We start from the raw sequence: 20,472 nt of genomic DNA, 5'->3' as shown, positions 1-20,472 counted from the left end.
TGATTGATGAGTTTAAGGATTGAAATTGAAAGGATAAAAAGAAGGCCAAACTTAGCAAAGTGTTGCTGGTGCATTCCAAACTCGAACACCGTTCAGTAATTTGATCATATCTGGAGCTGTAGATATCAGATTTAGGTCCATTTTATATCGATAGAAAGGTAAGACATAAACCTACAACTTTCATATGAAGTCAAAGACTCAGTTCTGCCGTTTTCAAGCCCAAATCTTAGCAACAACGAAGACGTCGGAAGCTGTTCTGCAGCTCAAGCACTATTCGGTTTTTGGCTCATATCTTGAGTTCTAGAAGTCCAAATGAGCTCTGGTTTTTTTTTATGGAAAGCTGAGACAATTGCCCATAGCTTCCACAATTCAGTTAGCTATAATTCTGATGTGAGCAATGACGTTTTGGCCAGCCAACAATATCAAAAATCAGCCCACAATATCAAAAAAACCAGCAGCCATTAATGTCAAAAACCAGCCACCAAATCAATGGATGCCCACCAATTCTTCAATCAATCAATAGTTCTGAAACTTAGCCTATAAAAGGAGGCATTGTCCATGTATTTAGTCATATTAATTTTCAGATCAAAGTTATCTTCTTGCTTTCTCTCTACATCTTTGTAATGTTCAAGTTTTCTTTTATGCTATAGTAATCTCTTGTTTATGCTCTTTCATTTCCTTTCCTATACTTAGTTAGCTTATATTATGTTTATGTTCTTATATTGTTTATTTATGTTTTTCTCCTTCTTAATGTTTAGCTAAGTTAATTATGTCAAGGTGAAAAGGTTTCTCTAATGGTGTTAAAATAGGTATAATATAAACTCAACATGAGCTTTAAATGTTTATATTCAAGAAAGATTATTATTAACATGTTTTATCTTTTTATCTTACTAATTCTTAATACCTTGCTTATTAAATGGTTAATTTAGATTTGTGTTGTATAATATTTGGTACATCAAATGCTTGATCCTTCATAGTTTTCGGCCGACATCGTTATTATGATAGGAACTTGATTTGTTGTTAACATAAACTAGCAACATGAATACTTGATGATATTTATAAGTATGGTATTACTTAGATAAGATAATTAATATGATCATGTTAGTAATTTATAATGAGCTAATAATGAGAAATCATCCGATTAGAACCTCCTTTGTGTGTGGTTTCTAGTTGAGTAATAAAAAGAGTTTATATTATATTTATTTGAAATACCATTAGTGAATCCTATAACCTTGACATATGTTTTGTTATTGTTTAATCCTTACATCAATATCACATCCCAAAACTTTCTTCAACTCCTTTTCTGTTATTATTCTCTTCAAATCTTTTTCTTTATTTGTAATTTATATAATTCACCTCCCTATGGTTCGACCCTGGTCTTGCCGGGTTATTTTACTTTGACACTCCTGCACTTGGGATAAGACATCAACTCTTTGATCGTGTCAATCGGTAAGCAATTAATGAGTATAACAACTCTTATCTTATGTATATGTTGATGAAACAAGTTTTTATCAATATATCTTTTCAAAAATAAAAGGATAAAAAAGATTTATGGATATAAATTTTTAGGAAACAAGCACATCTTAGTGAAAGCATTCTGGGCTTGGCAATGTGCCAAGTCCCAAGCATGCTAGGTCTGGCGCTGGGCCAAGCCCCGGGCATGTTGGGTCTGACGCTAACAAGACCTAGACATGATTAAGTTTGGTAGTGTGCCAGTCCCGAGAATGCTACGTCTGGTGCTGGCCAGACCTAGATACAATTAGGCTGGGCAATATGCCAAGCCCTGGGCTCGTGCCAGACCCAAACACGATTAGTCTTAGTAGCGTGCCAAGCCCTGGCACACCAAACCTAGTTATAAGATAATATGGGCTGAAAAACATGATAAACCCAAGGTACCTAAACATGGTTATTCGTCAAGTCCAGAGTAACAAAGGTTTAGTAAACATATCAAACTCAAAGCACAAGGACTTGGCAGTCTACTAAGCCTATTACATTTGAACTTGACAATCAGTCAAGTTCAAGATAATGTGGGTCTGACAAATATGTCACACCCAAGGCACAAAGACTTGCTAGTTCGCCATATCCACTGCACTTGAACTTAACAGCCAACCAACTCCAAGATAACATAAATCTAGCAAACATGTCAGACCCGAAATACTTGAACTTGATAGTCTTACAAATCTAAGGTAACGATCATCTTTTCTTGGCATGCCCAAAGGAATGACCATCCTACCTGGGGCACACCTAAAGGGACGACCCTTCTCTATTGGGTCTAGCTTAGAGTAAAAACTCAAGCTTCATGGGCTCATCTAAATTTGACGCCTTGAATCGTAATCTCCCTATACTTTTTAGGTGTATAAAAATCTTTTAAGAACCCACCATATTTCTATCAAACATTAATATAGATGTAAGGGATATTTATATCTCATTAAATGCTATCATAGTAAATTTACACTTCAGACCCTTTTTTCCACATAAAGACAAGACTCATAGACTATGAATACACCATAAAATCTTCAAATCAATTATTCACAATCTTCATTCTTTACTGCATATATAATTTCAAAATATTTGTTTCTAGAATATTCTTGTATTTTCTATCTTTAAAAAAAATACTTATTTAATATCAGAGAGTCCTTACCCCCACTAAAAGGAACTTTTTTCAAGTACTAGTCATAAGCTATCTTAGCCTACTAAGAACCACGTATATGTTATCAAACACCTTAGCTGTAAAGAATAGATGAGATTATTATGATCAATTGATTAACTGATTATTTAACCCAGGAACCCTATTCTTAAGCTATTTGAATTTTTTAAGACTTCATCAATGGCATTGTTTGTTAGAAACTGGTAAAAAAATCATTAGTTTCTTTCTAAAGCTTGCTTCTGACATTTTCATACAATTCCATGGCATATAACCAATAACCACCTAGGTTAGGATGCGAGACATGGAAAGAAACGTTCTAGTCTAATTGGGTTGTGTCTTGTGTGCTTTTAGTTTTTTTGTTTATTTAATTTTATCTTATTTCTTGATTAAAGGTTTTATAGTTATGAATTGGGTCATTAAAGATTTATTTGTTGATTCTTTCCTTACACACTTTGAAACTAAATGGTTGAAGCTACTAGATAGATGAAATAGGAAGAACTTGATAATAACTATAAGAGTTTTGATCAAATCAATAGAGGTAATGAATCAGTGATAGTTGATTACATGTCTTCAGAGAAATATTTTAAAGTAGGCCCTTCTCATGAAGTAGAAGATAGAAAAAACTAATGTTGATTTTTTCTAATTTTTTATATAAATTATCTTAACCAAATCAAAATTGATCAGTTTGAAACAGTTTTAATTTTTAAATAAAAAAATTAGTTTGGTTATCTTTTTAAATAAAAATTGAACTAGCTTGAAAAATAGTCATCCTAGTAAAATACACGCACATATATATATACACACATCCTTTCAAGCTTCTTTTTTATAATTTTAAAACTTGGCCTAAGTAAATCAGCTAAGACCTAACTTTTTGTTTTTTTGACAGCTATCTTGCTTTTCATCTCTCTTTCCTTTTCATCTCTCTTTCCATGGCAACTATCTTGTTTCAAGACATAACAGCGTCAAAAGAGCCCTTAAGACTTTGGGCTAAGATAAGAGACCCAGATTCAAAGACGAGATCTATCCTGAAAGGAAAGAAAAGGAAAAGAAGACTCTCAAAGCCAAGTAGTAAGATCCCTAGTAAGATCCCGGCCAAACTAGTAGAAGAAAGAATGCCTCAAGGGCCTTAACAATCGATTGAAAGACTTCAGGCACCTTTCATAGCAATCCATAAAACAAGCTACGAAAAGAAAGAATTTAATTCTCATCCCTTCACTTCAAAGCAAGAGTCATACTCCTAACCTCTCTCCACTATCAAAGAGAAGAGAAGACAAAAAAACAAAGCTGGATCATCTCTTCCTTCTAGCTCCATTTATGGCTTATAGATCCTGGGATGGTTTCCAAAGGACAACCTTGAAAGCGAAGAGAATTAGAAGACAAGGTTTACTTTAGTGGGATGGTTTTAAATTGGAATTGAATTTTCTTTGTTAGGTTTTTAATTGAGAGTATTTTTAGGGAGTTGATGAAAATATATTTGTTTTTCTTATAAATTAACATGTGATCCGATTATTAAACCAGATCGGATATAAAAACTACATTCATTGTGGTTCGCAATACTTCAGGATCCTACTTCGGACAAGGTCATTGTCATGATTATTTTCGTTGGATTTAGGAGCAGCCTAGACTATCAAACACCTTGCATATTTTGGTCAAAGTTTAGGCTTCAGGCGAGGTAACATGCCTAGTACCAGTTTATTCATCAACAGATGTTAACTTCACTTTCTCGACGATCATAGGTTTGTTGCCTAGATCGGCCTCCTATAAATTCCTTTAAATGCTGATTTTTAAATTCACACTCAAAAAAGTCAAGGAAGCAAACCATTGCTATAGAGAAAGATAAGAGCATCTCAAGCATTCGCTACATTTTGTAATTTGTATACCTCTGATATATACAATAAAGATGCAGCTGGTGAAAAAAGCTTTTAAACTATACAACACCAGGCACTGCCATTATCGCTATCTATCCCCCACCCCCCCTATACTATCAGTGCTCTTTATGTGCGAAATTAGCTTCACCTAGTCCACAGAGCGCTCCTGGGAATTGCTATGTTAAACCTTGACAGCAGAACCAAATTGTGGGATAAGGTGGGATGGTATATCTCTTATCCGGTAGCCATTACCCCAGAAAGAGGCAAGACAAAGACCCATGATCGCCATGGCAACTACAGAGCATGCTGGTGGGACAGCCTGTGTGCTCCCGAGGAAATGGGTAGCTAGAAGTCCAGCCAAAGTGGAGCTTTGCATTCCTGTACATAATGAAATTGTCCTGCTAGCTTCTTCCTCTTGCCTGTGACAATAACCACAAAAGTTAACTTCTTATCCCCTTTCATACAAAATTCTAACTCGTTCGTACAGGAACACGAAAAAACCAAAAACCAACCATGCATTTGCTAGAATCTGCTCTAAAGGGCAAATAAACTGCTCTAGATTGTTACACAAACCTTCATTCAGCCTATTCTGAGGAGCATTGCCAATATTAAAAGCAAACATCTTATTGAGGAATTCAGAAAAGTTCAGGGGAGTTGCTATAACTGGCAAAAGAGGAGATAGAAATCAGAATAACTGGAGTCCAACATTGCTCTAATTTTCTACCAGGAATTAGTCGACATCTGTGTAGAGCACACAGGACCAAATAGCTTCTCAGAAATTCCAAGTTAAGTTGAATTATTTCAAGGCATGAGGCAGTGATTGGAAAACGCAGGTTATAAGTTCAGTGGAACATCAATTGGCCTTTTGTTCAGCTGGTATTAGCCTCCCGTGTAAAAAAGGAGGTCATGAGTTAAACTCTCACTAAGGAACTTCAGCTTCTAAAATATTCACTCATAAGAAAAAGTTCAGGAAAACAGAATGGGTTGAAAATCCAACATAAGCAGTAGAAATGGAAAGAAATAAGCAACAGTATAATAACCAACAATGTGTGAAATCTGACAGAGGGTAAGGTCAGATGGTCATATGAGGTTTCCAGAAAAAATTACATTTGCAACATCCAGATAAGCATAACCATCACCAATTCCATGAGTGTATATAGCTTTGGCAGAGTAACCAAAGGAGTTTATAACAGTGGGACTGGGAAAATCACTAGAACAACTATTGCATGAGGATCACAACAAGCGGGGTCACAAAACAGGGACAATGGCAGTGAGGACAGGTTTTTATCAATTCTAAATTTTAAAACTGAAAAATGCACTAGGCCCAAATGCATTTATGAAATTACCTCAAAGCTGGAATTTTGGAGACCCAATATCCCAAAGTGAATGCCACAGCATGAAATGTCAATACTGGAAAAATCAACCAGAGACCCTCTTTGGAAAGAATCTGACTTCTATTTATTGCTAGCGGACTCCCAATACAAAGCGAAGTGCACACCATAGCAACAAATGGCATGACAGGATTCAGTAAATTTACAACTGCCTTTGCATAGGTATTTAGTACGAGGCCGAGAGTGACTGGAATAAGGACAACCTTAAAAAAGGGAATCTAATGTTAAACTTGAGGGAGGCGAAATAAAATAGTGAATCTAAAAACATATCAGTTAGTAAAGAGCTCTCATTACCTGCAAGATTGACTTTGACATGGCAATGGCATCAACAGGAACTACAGAGCCAATGAGAAGACCAGTTAAAAGAGGTGTGAAAAGGACTGATGCAATGGTAGTGGAGCTAGTAAGGAGAATGCTCAAGGCTACATCCCCTTTACTCAAGAAACTAGCATAGCTGGATAACTGAGCTCCTGCAACACAAGATGTTAGGACAAAACCCGCAAAGAACATCTGAGACATCCCAAATGCCTTTGCAACTAATACTCCAAGGCCTGGTTTGAGCACATACTGCGCGATAAACCCAACAGATAGTGGTAAAGGTCTGCAACAGATGGAAAAAATAACATTGATTCTAAATTTTGCAAATTCACATAATACATTCAATAGTTCAAAGAAAGGAATTAAATTAACAAGAAAAAAACATATACCGTTTAATTGCAGGAGCAAAATCATGAATAGAAAGTTTAATCCCAATTGACAGCATGATCCCACCAAGAGCTGGAGCATACAGCTCCTTAGATACCCTGAAACAAAGTTTCAAAATCAAACCTGCAAACTAAATTAGGCATCCAACACTCCTTTTTGAGCCCTTAAAGACCAGTCCCAAGCCTTTTTAGTCAGAAAAAGACTACAACAAAAATCCTGCAAAGCTACCAGAAACCAATAAAAAGCACAAGTTTTGACCATATTCATCTATTATATTCTTTAATAAATAAATTATTGGCAATTAAAGAAGTATTATATCAATCAAACTTCATAAGAAAAATCAAAATAAAATATTGAAACAGAACAACATCGAAGTAAGCTAAGTTTGTTTAATATTGATTAGTTTCGAAAAGTGTCCATTATATATATATATATATCAAAACTCGGGGATTCAACGAACGACTAATCAGACACAACCCATCCCGGAAAAGCAGCAGAGACAATCCCAAGAACAAGACTAATTCCCCGCATTAACTAAACCAAAATTACTTGAACAGCGACTATTTTTTTTTCTCAGGATTAGAAATAAAAAAGAATACCAAAAGGAAATTAAATTTATATATAGAAGCAACTAACCAAGTGAAAGTGGCAGGCTGAGCAAGAGCAGCTATTGCGGTGGCAGCAACAACAAAAGGAAGCATAGCTGATAAGACCTGAGAAGAATCGGTCTTTGAGACCTCTGCATTTGGGTTAATCCCAAAATGCAATAAAGAAACGTTGCCTTCTCTTCTCTGTGACCCAACTCTTCCTATAAACGGTGAGGTTGAACAAGCAAATGTAAACCGTGCTCCATTCTTCGGCCAGCCCTTATTTAATCTTTTCATTGGAAGAGAATGGCAAGTAAATGAAGAATAAGAAGTTAGAGAAACGAAGTTCTGAGCTTTTGTAGAGATTGAGAGTTTTGGTACTGGTCTTGGGGAGATGGAGGAGATTAAGGCCATTTAATTGTATTTCACAAAGGAAAAAAAAGGGAGGGTGTTGGGTGGCAGCGGATTTTGTTTCTTGAGGTGGTTAAAGAGGTAGGTCCGCCGGGGAGTAGTGGAGTCCGGCGAAGTAGGGAGGGAAAGGGAGGTGGTGGAGCTTTAGGAAAAGATGAGGAGGAGATGGAGCTTGAGTGATGGGGGAGATATTATGGATTTTTTCAGTCAATTATAACTTAGTACCTATATTTTACTACAATTCATTAATGGGTCCCTTAGCATGAAGATAATCCCTTAACGAGCATCGATCATCTTCAATTACTCTTTTTTTGGTCGGAAAATACCAGAAAGTCTTACCTTTAGAGAGAAGTTATTAAAATATTGACAAATATAAGGACTAATATGTAATTATATATAGTTCCCAAGACTATAAGGATCTGTATTAAAATACAGGAACCGGGTTATATAATAAACTCTCTCTTTCTTTTTAGTGGCGGAGAAAAGGGTTGTTTTTTAATCTTAATTTTTAAATATTAGTGATTAAGAGAGAATGCTCAGGTGTGGTTCTTCTCTATCGTGATCATGGAGTTGGTGGTGACATGTAGAGTTTGTAGTGGCTGGGACTAGAAGTTGCTAATTACGGTCGAGTATCAATCAAGGCATAGTCCAGATGGTTAATGTTGCCGTTTAATTTATGTGACAAGATGAAGAAAGGACAGAATCCAATGGATTCGTAGATAATGAGGTCGTTTTTCTCCTGGGCCCATATGTTTTTAGCAAATAATTTTTTTAAAAAATAAATTTTAAAAAAGTAAATTATAAAAAAATAAATTATTTTTTAATATTTGATATTATAATGGAAAATAAGTTAAAAAATATTTTCTAGTGTTTAGTTATATCATGAAAAATAAATTAAAAAATAACTTATTAATATTTTATTTTTTAAAATTTATAAAAATAATAAAAAATAAATCTTACAAATTAAAAGGATGAATGAGAATGAAATTGAAAAAAAAATATTATAATTTATCTCAAATAAAATAAATAATAATCAAAATAATAGAGATCAAATCTAATAAATAAAAAAATTAAAAGATAAAGAAATTAAATTAATAATAATAATAATCATTTCATAAATTATTTCAAATAAAATAAGTAACAATCAAAAGAATAAAAATTAAATTTGATAAATAAAAAATTTTAATTAGAAAATAATAAGGAAAAAGTAAATAACAATTATAAAAATGAGGACCAAAGTTTAATATAAAAATTAAATTCTAAGAGATGAAATTGAAAAACAAATATTCAAAACAAAATATATAAAGCAATCAAAAGTTTTGAGGATCAAATTTGATATAATCAGAAAGTAATATGATATTTTTAAATTTTTTATAATTTTTGGAAAGTGTTTTCCACCCAAATTTTTCAGAAAAACACTTTTCTGAAAAATAACTCAAATTTTTATTTTACTGGAAAGTGTTTTTCGTTGATCTATTTTTTTAATAACAAACAAAAAGTTTGGAAAATGATTTTTAAGAAACTACTTCCTGCCAAACAAATACCTCTGTAATATCTAAATTATAGTTTTAAAATCTGACTTGGTTTGATAAAACTATCTGAATCTAAAATTAGGCTAGGTTAAAGAAAAAACCATTTAAGAATTTGATTAAATAAATATATCATAATTTTATATATATTCAAGTAAGTAAGATGATTTTGTTTAATTATTTGATAGAAAATTAAACAATATAAATGAATCTATTTAAAAAAAAAAAATATGTGGTATTAACTCAAAGAAATTGAAAGCAAATTAAAAAAAAATAGTCATCATGACTTTTTATATCGCAGCTCATTCCTGTTAATCTAGTTTGACTCCATGTATTTTTTATTTAATTTTTTTTAGGGGTTTAAATTAGAAATTAAAAGGGTAGGGGTTGATTTTGATTAAGGATTTGATTTGTCAATTGTTGAAAGAATCAAGACTAAAGTGTATGGTTGGCTTTCCCAAAATCCACGAAAATCATATCATCAAGATAGATTTTACCAATTCTTTTATCTTTTCAAATTCAAATTTTTAAAAGGGATAGAGATTATGTGTTTCTCAATGCTCTGGGAATTTTTAAATCTGACCCTGAGAGAATTTTCACTTCAAAAACACAAAATTTTATTCATTTCCATCCCTCTCTTTTTGCCAGGAAACTTTGTTCTTACAAAACATGGGGTGCATTGAGCTATTAGTATCGAAAGTAAAATGATTTGATAAATTAATATGGCAGCAAAAAGTTTTGATGAAGGAGCACAATTTATAAATGTTTATAAATATTGTAGTTCTAAAAAGTGATATGTAATTGATGTTGTAGTTATATTTGAATAGAAAATAAATTGAAAAATATTTTCTAGTGTTTAGTTATATTATGAAAAATAAGTTGGAAAATAACTTATTAATATTTTATTTTTTTAAGTTTATTAAAATAATAAGAAACAAATCTTACAAATTAAAAGGATGAATAAGAATGAAATAAAATATATATATATATATATATATATATATAATTTAATTCAAATAAAATAAATAATAATCAAAATAATGGAGATCAAATCTAACAAATAAAAAAAAATAAAAGATAAATAAATTAAAATAATAATAATAATAACCATTTCATAAATTATTTCAAATAAAACAAGTAACAATCAAAAACATAAAAATCAAATTTGATAAATAAAAAAAATTAATTAGAAAATAATAAGAGAAAAGCAAATAACAATTATAAAAATGAGGACCAAAGTTTGATATAAAAATTAAATTTTAAAGGATGAAATTAAAAAACAAATATTCAAAACAAAATATATAAAGCAATCAAAAGTTTTGAGGACCAAATTTGATATAATCAGAAAGTAATATGATATTTTTAAATTTTTTATAATTTTCAAGAAGAGTTTTCCACCCAAATTAAAATTTTCAGGAAAACACTTTTCTAAAAAATAAACTAAATTTTTATTTGACTGAAAAGTGTTTTCCGTTAACTAATTTTTTTAATAACAAACAAACAGTTTGGAAAATGATTTTCAAGAAACTACTTTCCACCAAACAAATATTTCTTTAATATCTAAATCATAGATTTAAAATCTGACCTGGTTTGACAAGACTATCCGAATTTAAAACTAGGTTGGGTTAAAGAAAAAATTAGCTAGAAATTTAGTTAAGTAAGTGTATCACAGTTATATATATATATATTATGGTTTAGTAAGTAAGATGATTTTGTTTAATTATTTGGTAAAAAATTAAACAATATAAATGAATTGATTTTTTAAAAAAACAAATAGGCAGTAATAACCTAAAGAAATTGAAAGAAAATTAAAAAACAATAGTCATCATGACTTTTTATTGCAGCTCATTCTTGTTAATCTAGTTTAACTCCATGTACTTTTGATTTAATTTTCTTTTTAGGGGTTTAAATTAGAAATTAAAAGGGTAGGGGTTGATTTTGATTAAGGATTTGATTTGTCAATTGTTGAAAGAATCAAGACTAAAATGTATGGTTGGTTTTTTCAAAATCCATGAAAATCATATCATCAAGATAGATTTTATCAATGTTTTTATCTTTTCAAATTCAAATTCAAATTTTTAAAAAGGATAGAGCTTATGTGCTTCTCTGGACATTTTTAAATCTGACATTGAGAGAATTTTCACTTCAAAAACACAAAATTTTATTCATTTTAATCCCTCTCTTTTTGCCCAGGAAACTTTGTTCTTACAAAACATGGGATGCATTGAGCTATTAGCATCAAAAGTAAAATGATTTGATAAATTAATATGGTAGCAAAAAGTTTTGATGAAGGAGCACAATTTATAAATGTTTATAAATATTGTAGTTCTAAAAAGTGATATGTAATTGATGTTGTAGTTCTGGAACGCGATAAGTAATTAATGTTATATTTCAGAATTATAACAAATATACATTGTAATTGAGAAATGTCATATCCATTAAATGTTAGATGTTAGGCTGACATTAATTAAATTAAAGCATGAAAATCCGGCAACAAAATTCTCTTGCTTTCAAATCTAACAAAAAAGGTTCTTACGAGATTTATCATTGAATAGCATGACAACTGTAATTTCAATGATTATTTAGTTTATTGCTTTTATATTTAATTTAGTTAATGATTTTAGAAAGTAAGAAAATTTTTAATGTTAACAGAATTTCCTCTATTTAAAAACTTCACTTAAAATTTTGTTATCTATTAAAATATACATAAATAATCATAATAATCAAACACGATAATTTTTTATAATTCATAATCAGAAATAGTCTCAGGCTTGCTATTAAAAACGCAAAACTCAATTATTTTCATAAATAAAATGTATTATTTAATATATATTAATTATAAAAATATTTAATTACTTATAATATTTTGAATCTATCAATCATGTTGCTTGCATACATGTTTGTAGGTGAAGGAACTTACTCAAAATTCGGTGTAATAACTCAATGTGTGATACTCGTATATTAAATCATTTATTTATTATTTATAATCACATGATGTATCTTTATAAATATTTTATTTATATGTGCATAACCTATTTGAGATCCGGTGTAATAACCTAATGTGTAATATTTGTATATTAAATCATTTACTTATTCTTTATAATCACATGATGCATCTTTGTAAATATTTTATTTATATGTGCATCTCATTGTAATACATAAGCTCTATGATAGTTTAACTAGTTATAATTATTATTTTTATCTTAATAATTTATGGCATAAAATGCACCACTCATATCAATGTTGATTAGAATGTGTTCTGTATATAACCACATTTTTACATTGTCCAAGCTGAGTAATATAATTTAACCAACAATTAATGAAATCATTGATGTCTATATGCTTATCCTAGTAATATAAAAATCTAGAGCAACTACCAATTTATCCTTATATGGAGTCCAGATGACTTGTAAAAGATAAATATCATAAATATTAAATAATAATAATTTGTTGATGTTCTTAACAAATGGTTCAAAAAAATACCTGAATAGGTTACTGTCTATCTAACTTATTTCAATAAAATGACAACACAATGTGTTGGATTATTATAAAATAATTGACTAGCAAACCGTCTAACATTATAAATATATCATTTTAATTGTATTTTTAAGTTACAATTAGATAATATAATTGTAAAATAACATTGGATTACCTACATCCTAATAAGAGTAAAGTGTAATTACAAGTTATTAGAATTACAAGTTAACTCATAAAATCTCTATTATTTAGACTCATATTATTAGAATTACAAGTTAACTCATAAAATCATATAATTTTACAATTAAACATATATTTATTGCACAAAATCACTTTAAAATTTAAAAAATTGATAAATCTAGACTAAAATCTAGTAAAATTAAGTAAACTTAATTTTTATATTTGTTTTTCATTTTCAAAATAAAATTACCAAAACTATGAAAGTATTATAAACTTAAATTTAATTTTCAGTCCCAGTTCACTTGGCTTCACTCTTTTCATCTCTCTTATATATTTTTTTTCTAATAATTTGTTTTCACTATCTTTTAATTTCTAACAACTCACCACCTATAAGTGTTTCTTTATTCCTTATCCTTAGTTTCTAGAATTTGTTTTTTTTTTTTAATTTCTTGTTTGGTTTCTAGATCTTCCTCTCCTTGCCTTTACAAGGCTTTAATTTCCATTAAAACAAAAATTATCTTCATTATAATTTATTAACATATGACTATGACTAATTGAAAACAAGCATTAAATACCTATACCTGATATAAGATAAGATATCTTAATTTATTTTTATCTTTCAAGTTCTCGTTTAGTTTTTAATGTATATCAACATCTCATTCTAATATTTATATGTATATATAATTATTTATTTATTTTATTAATTGCATGAATCAAGTTTTTGATTCATAATAAAAAAAGCATAAAATTAAAAAAATCATCAAACTGAAAAAATCAATTTCATACAACTTTTTTTATATTAAAAAATAACTTTTAATCCAAGCCATCGTAAAAGAGCACAATTACATTGACTAGTTTTATTATAAGCTTTATTACTGAATTTGAATCAATACCAAAATGATTTTCAATATTAACAAATCACAATCTAACTTATAATTTTTAAATTTAATTCTAAGTTGTATGAAATTGTACTGAATTAATTTTTTGTTAAAAAAATACATTTATTTGTCTAGCATATGATATATTATTTTTTGAGTTTTATGTTCATTTTTATTTGGCAAATTACATATTAAAAAAAACTAGAATCTATTTTTGTTTTATTTATTTATTCTATTTGATAGTTTAGGGCTCTCCAAATTTTCTATTTAAAAGAAAAAAAAGTTGTACGAGCCTTGTGGGAGAAGACATTGATTAATAAAAATTTGAGAGTTTTAACATTTCTTTTAGAACTGCAATTGTGTTTTTAATTTAGATTTAAAAAAGAAAAAACAATAATAAGCTCTATCATCTTGTTATACACCCATCAATGTAAAGGAAATCGAAGCCAAGACTTAAAAACCTAAAGGATGTAGGTAAAGCGAGGTAAAAATGTCTTGATATATTACGGTTTGTAATAGTAAAATTAATACTGTAATCTTTAAAAAAACCTATTAAATGGATTATTAGGAGGAGGAACACGGTTTAATTTTTTTAGATTTGACTAGGAGTAACTTGGTATTTTCAGATTTTTTGTACAATAAAATTATTTAATTACTCTAAAAAACAAATAATTATTTAACTTTTATCGAGTTTTTTCAATATTTTACTTTTTAGAGTATGATAAAATGATTTTTTGCTCTTAAAATCTAAATTTCCTTGCCTTGTCTGAAGAGTTTATTTGTACTTCCATTTTTTTTTGGTAAAACATTTGGTTTGCAATTTAATATATATATATATATATATATATATATATATATAAAAGAAAAATTTGTTAGCACATACATAAAATTTATAAAATTTACTAGAGAGTAAGTTTCCTCGTTGTGCTTAAGTAATGAGTGTGATATATTACAACATCCAAAAATGACATTCCTTATTGATTTTAGATTTCTCATGCCGGGCCTATCTTTTTAAGTGGCGCGTATCATGTTATTCCCTCTAATATGGTCTTGATATAATTTTTTTACCTCTTCTTTTTCTCTCATTTTCAATTCTCACACTTAACCTCTTACAATTTCATAACCCTTCAATTTATTTTTTCTTTATAATTGATTCATGTTCTTTCAATTGATATTTTTTTATATTAAATATTTTATAAATTTAAAATTTATTTTCAATTTCATCCCCATTTAATTTTTTTAATTTATCAAATTTAATTCTTATTCTTGTAATTACTTTTGATTGATTTTTTTATTTAAATTATTTTATAAAATTAAAATTTATTTTCAATTTCATCACCTTTTAATAACGAAATGTAGTCCCCATTCTTTAATTTTTAATTTTTTTTTTAACTAAAACAACACAAACAAACCGATCAAACCATTAAATTGAATAATTATTATCCTACTCATAAACTGCCACATCATATATATAACTTGTCCTGCAGTTCGGCTAGGCAGCTATTTCTTATAGATAAAGGAGCCCTTTATAACTTGTTACATCGTGAGTTTACCAAATAACTCTTTGATTTTAAATGTCTTCTTTTCTCATAAATCCTTCCATCATATCCTATATTTTCCTTTTCTTTTTCTTTTTTCTATTTATAAAAACAAAAAAATAAAGATAAATTGGAAAAGAAAATGAAATAAACAAAAAATATAAATGTATAAATTGATTTAAAAAAACATAGGGATTAAATGTATTGTTTTTTAAACAATAAGGACTAATTAAATCAGTTTCAGCTAAACTACAAGGACCAATTAAAATATAATTAACTGTAGATAAAACAAGATGCTGATTGCTACTGCACATGATTGCCATTGGTCGTCCCAGTTAGAGAGAACAATCCAATAAAAGTAGTGAGAGATGACAGCAATTCAAAGATGAAGGCTGGCAGCTATAAATGAAGCATCGCATGCTTAAAATGCACCGTTGCAAAGAGCCAACCTGGATTAAAAAATCATGTTGCAGAATACCTTATCCATGTTGATGCATCACAGTCAAATTGGAGTGATGCTAGCTAGCTATAAGGCATATAAGCTGGCCAGCCTCCCATAACACGCACTCTTGGATTAACCCTTGCGTGCATATGGCAAATTCGCAAATACTTTCATTCAGAACCAAAAAACAAACAAACGAACAAAGCAATTAAAAGCAGATAGCAGATGTTGATCACAAAATGTATACTTCTAGACACAAACCTAACATGGGATTCACTCAAGGTCTGATGACTGCTCTTATAGATAAGACATCAAAACTAAACACTGTCTAATTCGCAGGTGCATACTGAACATGGGATTTAATTTTCGTCCACCATACATTACAACCTATCAAGTTAAACAGGCTTTACAGCATAAATAAAGTAAGGTTAGTGTGTTTGAAATTGAGAGGACAAAGACCAAATCAGAGTGCAGGACATAAAAAAATATTTTAAGGATCATGAACGGGAGAATTACAGGAACTGTAAGGTCATCAAGCTGCAAATAAACAAGTATTTGAAGCCTTCTCGGTCAAATGCAAAGATAAGATTTTAACTCAACTTCCCTTTACATGTCGTCTCCTTTATCTTGGATCGATAACTTGATAACAAGAGTCTTAAGTAATAAATAGAAAGAAATATAGTTAACCTAGTCAGTCCACAAGCACAGTTCACCTTTTGTTCATACTGACAGAATAAGAGCAAGTTACAAAGAATAGGGCCGTCTTGATCAATAATTGTATTGCCACACAAGATACACATATAATGGATGAACATTGCCATCATTCCTGTTAGAAAGGGTGGGTCATGCCATTTTCTCATCACACCCAGAGCTCATACAAATATTGGTCATACACGATACGGCTTATATGCTGTGCATATCAGACTTGCAACAGTAAAGATCAAACAAGTATACGAAAGCAGGACCACTACCACATGCATGTTGGTCAAAAACAACTGCTGGCTGGTATTGCATGTGGGATTTTTAGGGATCAAATACACATGCCCTTACATAAACGAAAGATCTAACCTTTCTATACTAGCAACAGAGTTCAACATGGATACCATCCCAGACAATGAACACCATATTAATGTCTTTTAACTATTACCATACACGGAACAAGCCAAAAGAAGGCAACCAAGCCCATCCCAAAGCCCAGCCCATTTTGTCCTGTCTAAGCCTCTAAGTGATGGGACTATATTCTATACAATAATTCTATGACAATAATGAAGCACAAAACGAATGAATAATTGTTCAAGAATATGCAGGACTGTCCAGAAACCATGTCAGACCAACTGGCAAGCAATAAAAAACTGAGAGAAACTAGATCTTTGTCTATCTGGTTCAACCACAGCACTTTTTAACAAAAAACTGTAGCATATTAGAATATTAGGATTAAACCTCCAGCTAAAACAGTAAGCAGAAAAAAACAAATGCATTCTGGTTTTATTTACTACCTCAACCAGAAATTCCTTCTGCCCATACACTGCAGTATCTTACAGGTCGTCTAGGTTATTAATGCCAGATCAGCAACTGAGAAGAAATTCATTGCACAAAGGCTGTAGGTTTACTTGATACATAGATAACCTAGGGTATGAACTAATTTGCATTGTGCAACTTGGGGCCATACACTAACATAGGCAGATCATCACTTCCTAAGTGATAAGTAAGGCCAGCTTATGCTGGTTGGATATAATTACCAAGCCAGTCAAGGTCCTAATCTGACTGTTCTATGATCAAATCAAGTGTAGTATGCTTTTACAACAGGCTAGATTCTCCAACCTAAAAATCAGTCGCCCTTAAACCAGAAGACTCTAAATTTTGAGCTAGTCTCCCGACTTAAAGAAAAGGAAAAGGCTAACATTTTCTGAACATAAGGCAAGCTAAAGTTTATAACATCTCAGAGTTCAGCCCTTTCATGATGAGAGAAGGAAAGATTATCAGGGAACAGGTAAAGGATCATGGAGGATGAGTTAGTGCAGAAGCTACATCTGAAACATTACCTTCAATATAAATCTCACAAGACTTGTCCATAATAATATAGCACAGTTGTATATCAAGAATTTGCACATCAAGAATTCATAATTCCTGAACCAAATTGAAAATCCTGAGACTAAAAGCTCAGTCATTTTTCCTAGCCAACCCCCCAAGCCCTAAAAAAACTCTCGGAGTAGGAAAGCTATATCTCGTTGCAGGATTCTATTTTTATAAGTAATAAAGTCAATTCCTCAGCTCAAAGTCTCTGACAGTAGAGACTCTGGAGATTTACACCTAAGCATAACAACATGAATACAAGTCGGTTAAAAAAAATGTAGATTACCAATTAATTGATGGATTAACCATTAGAGAAAAGTCAAATACCCTAGGATGGAATCTCAAGAAAACAGACGAGAAAAGTTTTTTTTTTTAAAAAAAAAAACTTGACTGAGAATGGTGTACTAAAAATGAAAACAAAAATTCAATCACACTTGTAGAAGGGAAAAATATAATTGAGCAAGAAGAAGCCTTTTATTCCTGAACTTTTATATCATTGAGTATGTGCCTCTCGTCCATCTAACAAACTTACACTACAAAAAGTGACTCCATATGGATGACACGCATATTTCGTATTCATAATACAACAAATTAACATATAAATTGAACTTATATTGAATTTATCACCTGATATCACCTCAACCGAATTGCTCCTGTCTCCCTCTATCTTCTGCAAGCTGGACGCTGACAGTCATCACACTGCAGCCTCCTTAAATTTTCCCTTTCAACTCAATCAAATCCACACGGAGTCCATGAATAAACAAGAGCTGGATCCCCTACTTTCCATAATCTGCACTATACGGGATGAACGCAAGCAAACACACTGAATGGAAGCATAAGACCTGCTAAGCAGACTCTCTGCTGAAGAGATTTACAAGGTAAAATGAAGAACCCACAAACTGATTGAGCTAGTGCACATCATAAGTAACCTTCTCCCGCACACACTACAGGAAATCCTTCCCAAAATTTTCCTGATCAAGCCCATATCTTAACTTCCCAGATTGACTCTGCAATAAAATTAAAAAAACATCAGACCGCAAACACCCACAAAAAAAAGAGAGAGTCAAAAACATCAACCAACGTAGGGCGTACAACATGAATTTGCGAACCACCCTATCCAGTTCAGTTTTTTGATGAATTTCAATCGGAAATGAAGCTCAAAACACAAATTATTGATTCAATCTGATAAAAAAAAAAGACAATGAATGAGACTAAACCTTGGCAACAGCATCAGCAATAAACTTCCCATGCCGAACAGCCTCAATTTCCTCATCACGAACAGCAACACAATCCCTAGGCATCTCAAACAAGGAAAGCGAGAACTGCTTAAAAACAACACCAACATCGAAATAAATAAGACCAGAACTCGGCACGTCAACACGAATTCCCTTAACAGGAAACCACAAAAACAACTCCTGGGCCGAAATCCCCGATAAAGCCCCGATCTGCCCGTAACTCAAACTCCCCGTAACATTCATATCGTAATGCAATTCACTCTCAAATTTAGCATTGCAAGCCTGATCCAGGTGTACCTCGAAACGGCCCGTTTCGTCGATGTTGAATTCCTTCACTCCCTTCGGTAACAACCCCATCGGCAGCCCGTGGGCTTTCAAGACATCGTAAATCGATTGATTTTTATCAGAATATACAGTTGGGACTGAGATTAGGAGAAATGAGAGGGAACAGATTAGACGAAGCATTTTCTTCATTTTTTTTTTTTGGTTGCTCGCGTCGTTAGAGCATAAATTTAATGGTTATTTACAGATTGGGGAAGAAATTAGGGTTAGGGTTTAAGGATTTTTTGCAGAGAGAGAGATGATCGCGGAAAGATTGTAGCTCGAAGAAGTAGAAGGAGAGGAGAACAAGACAGCGGTGCCAGCTTGCATACAGAGAGGTTGAGGAGAATGATCAATTATTGGTGGTGTATTGTGGGGTCCTTGGGAGGCATGTTTCTCTGCGGTAGGGCATGGTGTTCTCGTGGGGTTTGCTAATAGGAAAGTGCCACTTGGATTTTCTTTCATGGTGGTTTTGTAATTGCGGCTTGATTGTAGGGGCCGTTTGGGGTGAGCTGAAGGGCCACCGAAAAGAAGTTTGGCAAGTGGGACGAGGAGGTGGTGTTTAAGGTTTGAAAATACGTGGGAAGTGGGTGTTACGCGCTTGATGAGAGAGTGAAGGTGCTGAGTGTGCATGGAGGGTGTGATGATGATGATGATGATGCAGTGCTATAATAAATAGTACATGAGGATAGCTTGATTTAAGGAGTGGTAATTAAAATAATAATAAAAAGTTGCTTTCGGGTAACAAGTTGATACAAAAACTGTCAAGGACCAGTAACTGAAAGCATACAAGTAGGTGTCCAGCTACTATTGACGTGAGTAGTTTGTTTACAACGTAGTTTTTGTTTTTTTGTTTTTTATTGGATTGTATTTTAAATTTTAATTTTATAAAAGATAAATTATTTTATTTTTATTTATTAAAACTTTTTTTTATTTACTTTGTAGTTTTTATTCATAATTAAAAGTTTTTGTGAAGATTATTTTATATTATGGCAGCTTCTGTTTTTTAATAAAAATGTCTAGTAAGATAATTAATTTTTATTTTTTATATTGAGATTATGTTTTAAATATGCATATGAGTTAAAATATCATGCTTTTCATTCTTGTATAATTTATTCTTGATTAATGTGTAAATTGATTTAAAAATATTTTTTGTTGTTAAGAAAAGTATTTTTTTTATGTGAAAGATT

General features: G+C 31.1%; 2 protein-coding genes across 2 annotated transcripts; both read right to left on the bottom strand.

The window, feature by feature from the left end:
- Positions 1-4,443: 4,443 nt before the first annotated feature.
- LOC105114483 (Sodium Bile acid symporter family) lies at positions 4,444-7,805 on the bottom strand. Its single transcript, XM_011011035.1, has 5 exons — positions 7,248-7,805; positions 6,614-6,709; positions 6,201-6,507; positions 5,862-6,109; positions 4,444-4,934 (listed from the first exon to the last, which is right to left on the bottom strand). The coding sequence occupies exons 1-5, from the start codon at positions 7,610-7,612 to the stop codon at positions 4,697-4,699; spliced, it is 1,254 nt and encodes a 417-aa protein (XP_011009337.1). The 5' UTR covers positions 7,613-7,805; the 3' UTR covers positions 4,444-4,696.
- A 10,367-nt stretch (positions 7,806-18,172) lies between these two features.
- Positions 18,173-19,627, bottom strand: LOC105114482 (uncharacterized). Its single transcript, XM_011011034.1, has 2 exons — positions 18,944-19,627; positions 18,173-18,733 (listed from the first exon to the last, which is right to left on the bottom strand). The coding sequence occupies exons 1-2, from the start codon at positions 19,433-19,435 to the stop codon at positions 18,671-18,673; spliced, it is 555 nt and encodes a 184-aa protein (XP_011009336.1). The 5' UTR covers positions 19,436-19,627; the 3' UTR covers positions 18,173-18,670.
- Between the last annotated feature and the right edge of the window lie 845 nt (positions 19,628-20,472).

The sequence above is a fragment of the Populus euphratica genome, unplaced genomic scaffold, assembly GCF_000495115.2.
Source record: "Populus euphratica unplaced genomic scaffold, PopEup_1.0 scaffold534.1, whole genome shotgun sequence".
NCBI lineage: Eukaryota > Viridiplantae > Streptophyta > Magnoliopsida > Malpighiales > Salicaceae > Populus > Populus euphratica.
Note: the sequence above shows the minus strand (reverse complement) of the source record. Positions and strands in the feature narration are given on the sequence as shown.

Bases quoted from the DNA above. Each gene is read 5' to 3' on its own strand.
- LOC105114482 (XM_011011034.1), bottom strand. From the start codon at position 19,435: ATGAAGAAAATGCTTCGTCTAATCTGTTCCCTCTCATTTCTCCTAATC. The intron at 18,734-18,943 runs GTTTAGTCTCAT...ATTTTATTGCAG, and splicing joins TTGCTGATGCTGTTGCCAAG to AGTCAATCTGGGAAGTTAAG.
- LOC105114483 (XM_011011035.1), bottom strand. From the start codon at position 7,612: ATGGCCTTAATCTCCTCCATCTCCCCAAGACCAGTACCAAAACTCTCA. The intron at 6,110-6,200 runs GTAATGAGAGCT...CCCTTTTTTAAG, and splicing joins TGTCAAAGTCAATCTTGCAG to GTTGTCCTTATTCCAGTCAC. The intron at 4,935-5,861 runs GTAATTTCATAA...TTATTGTCACAG, and splicing joins TCCAAAATTCCAGCTTTGAG to GCAAGAGGAAGAAGCTAGCA.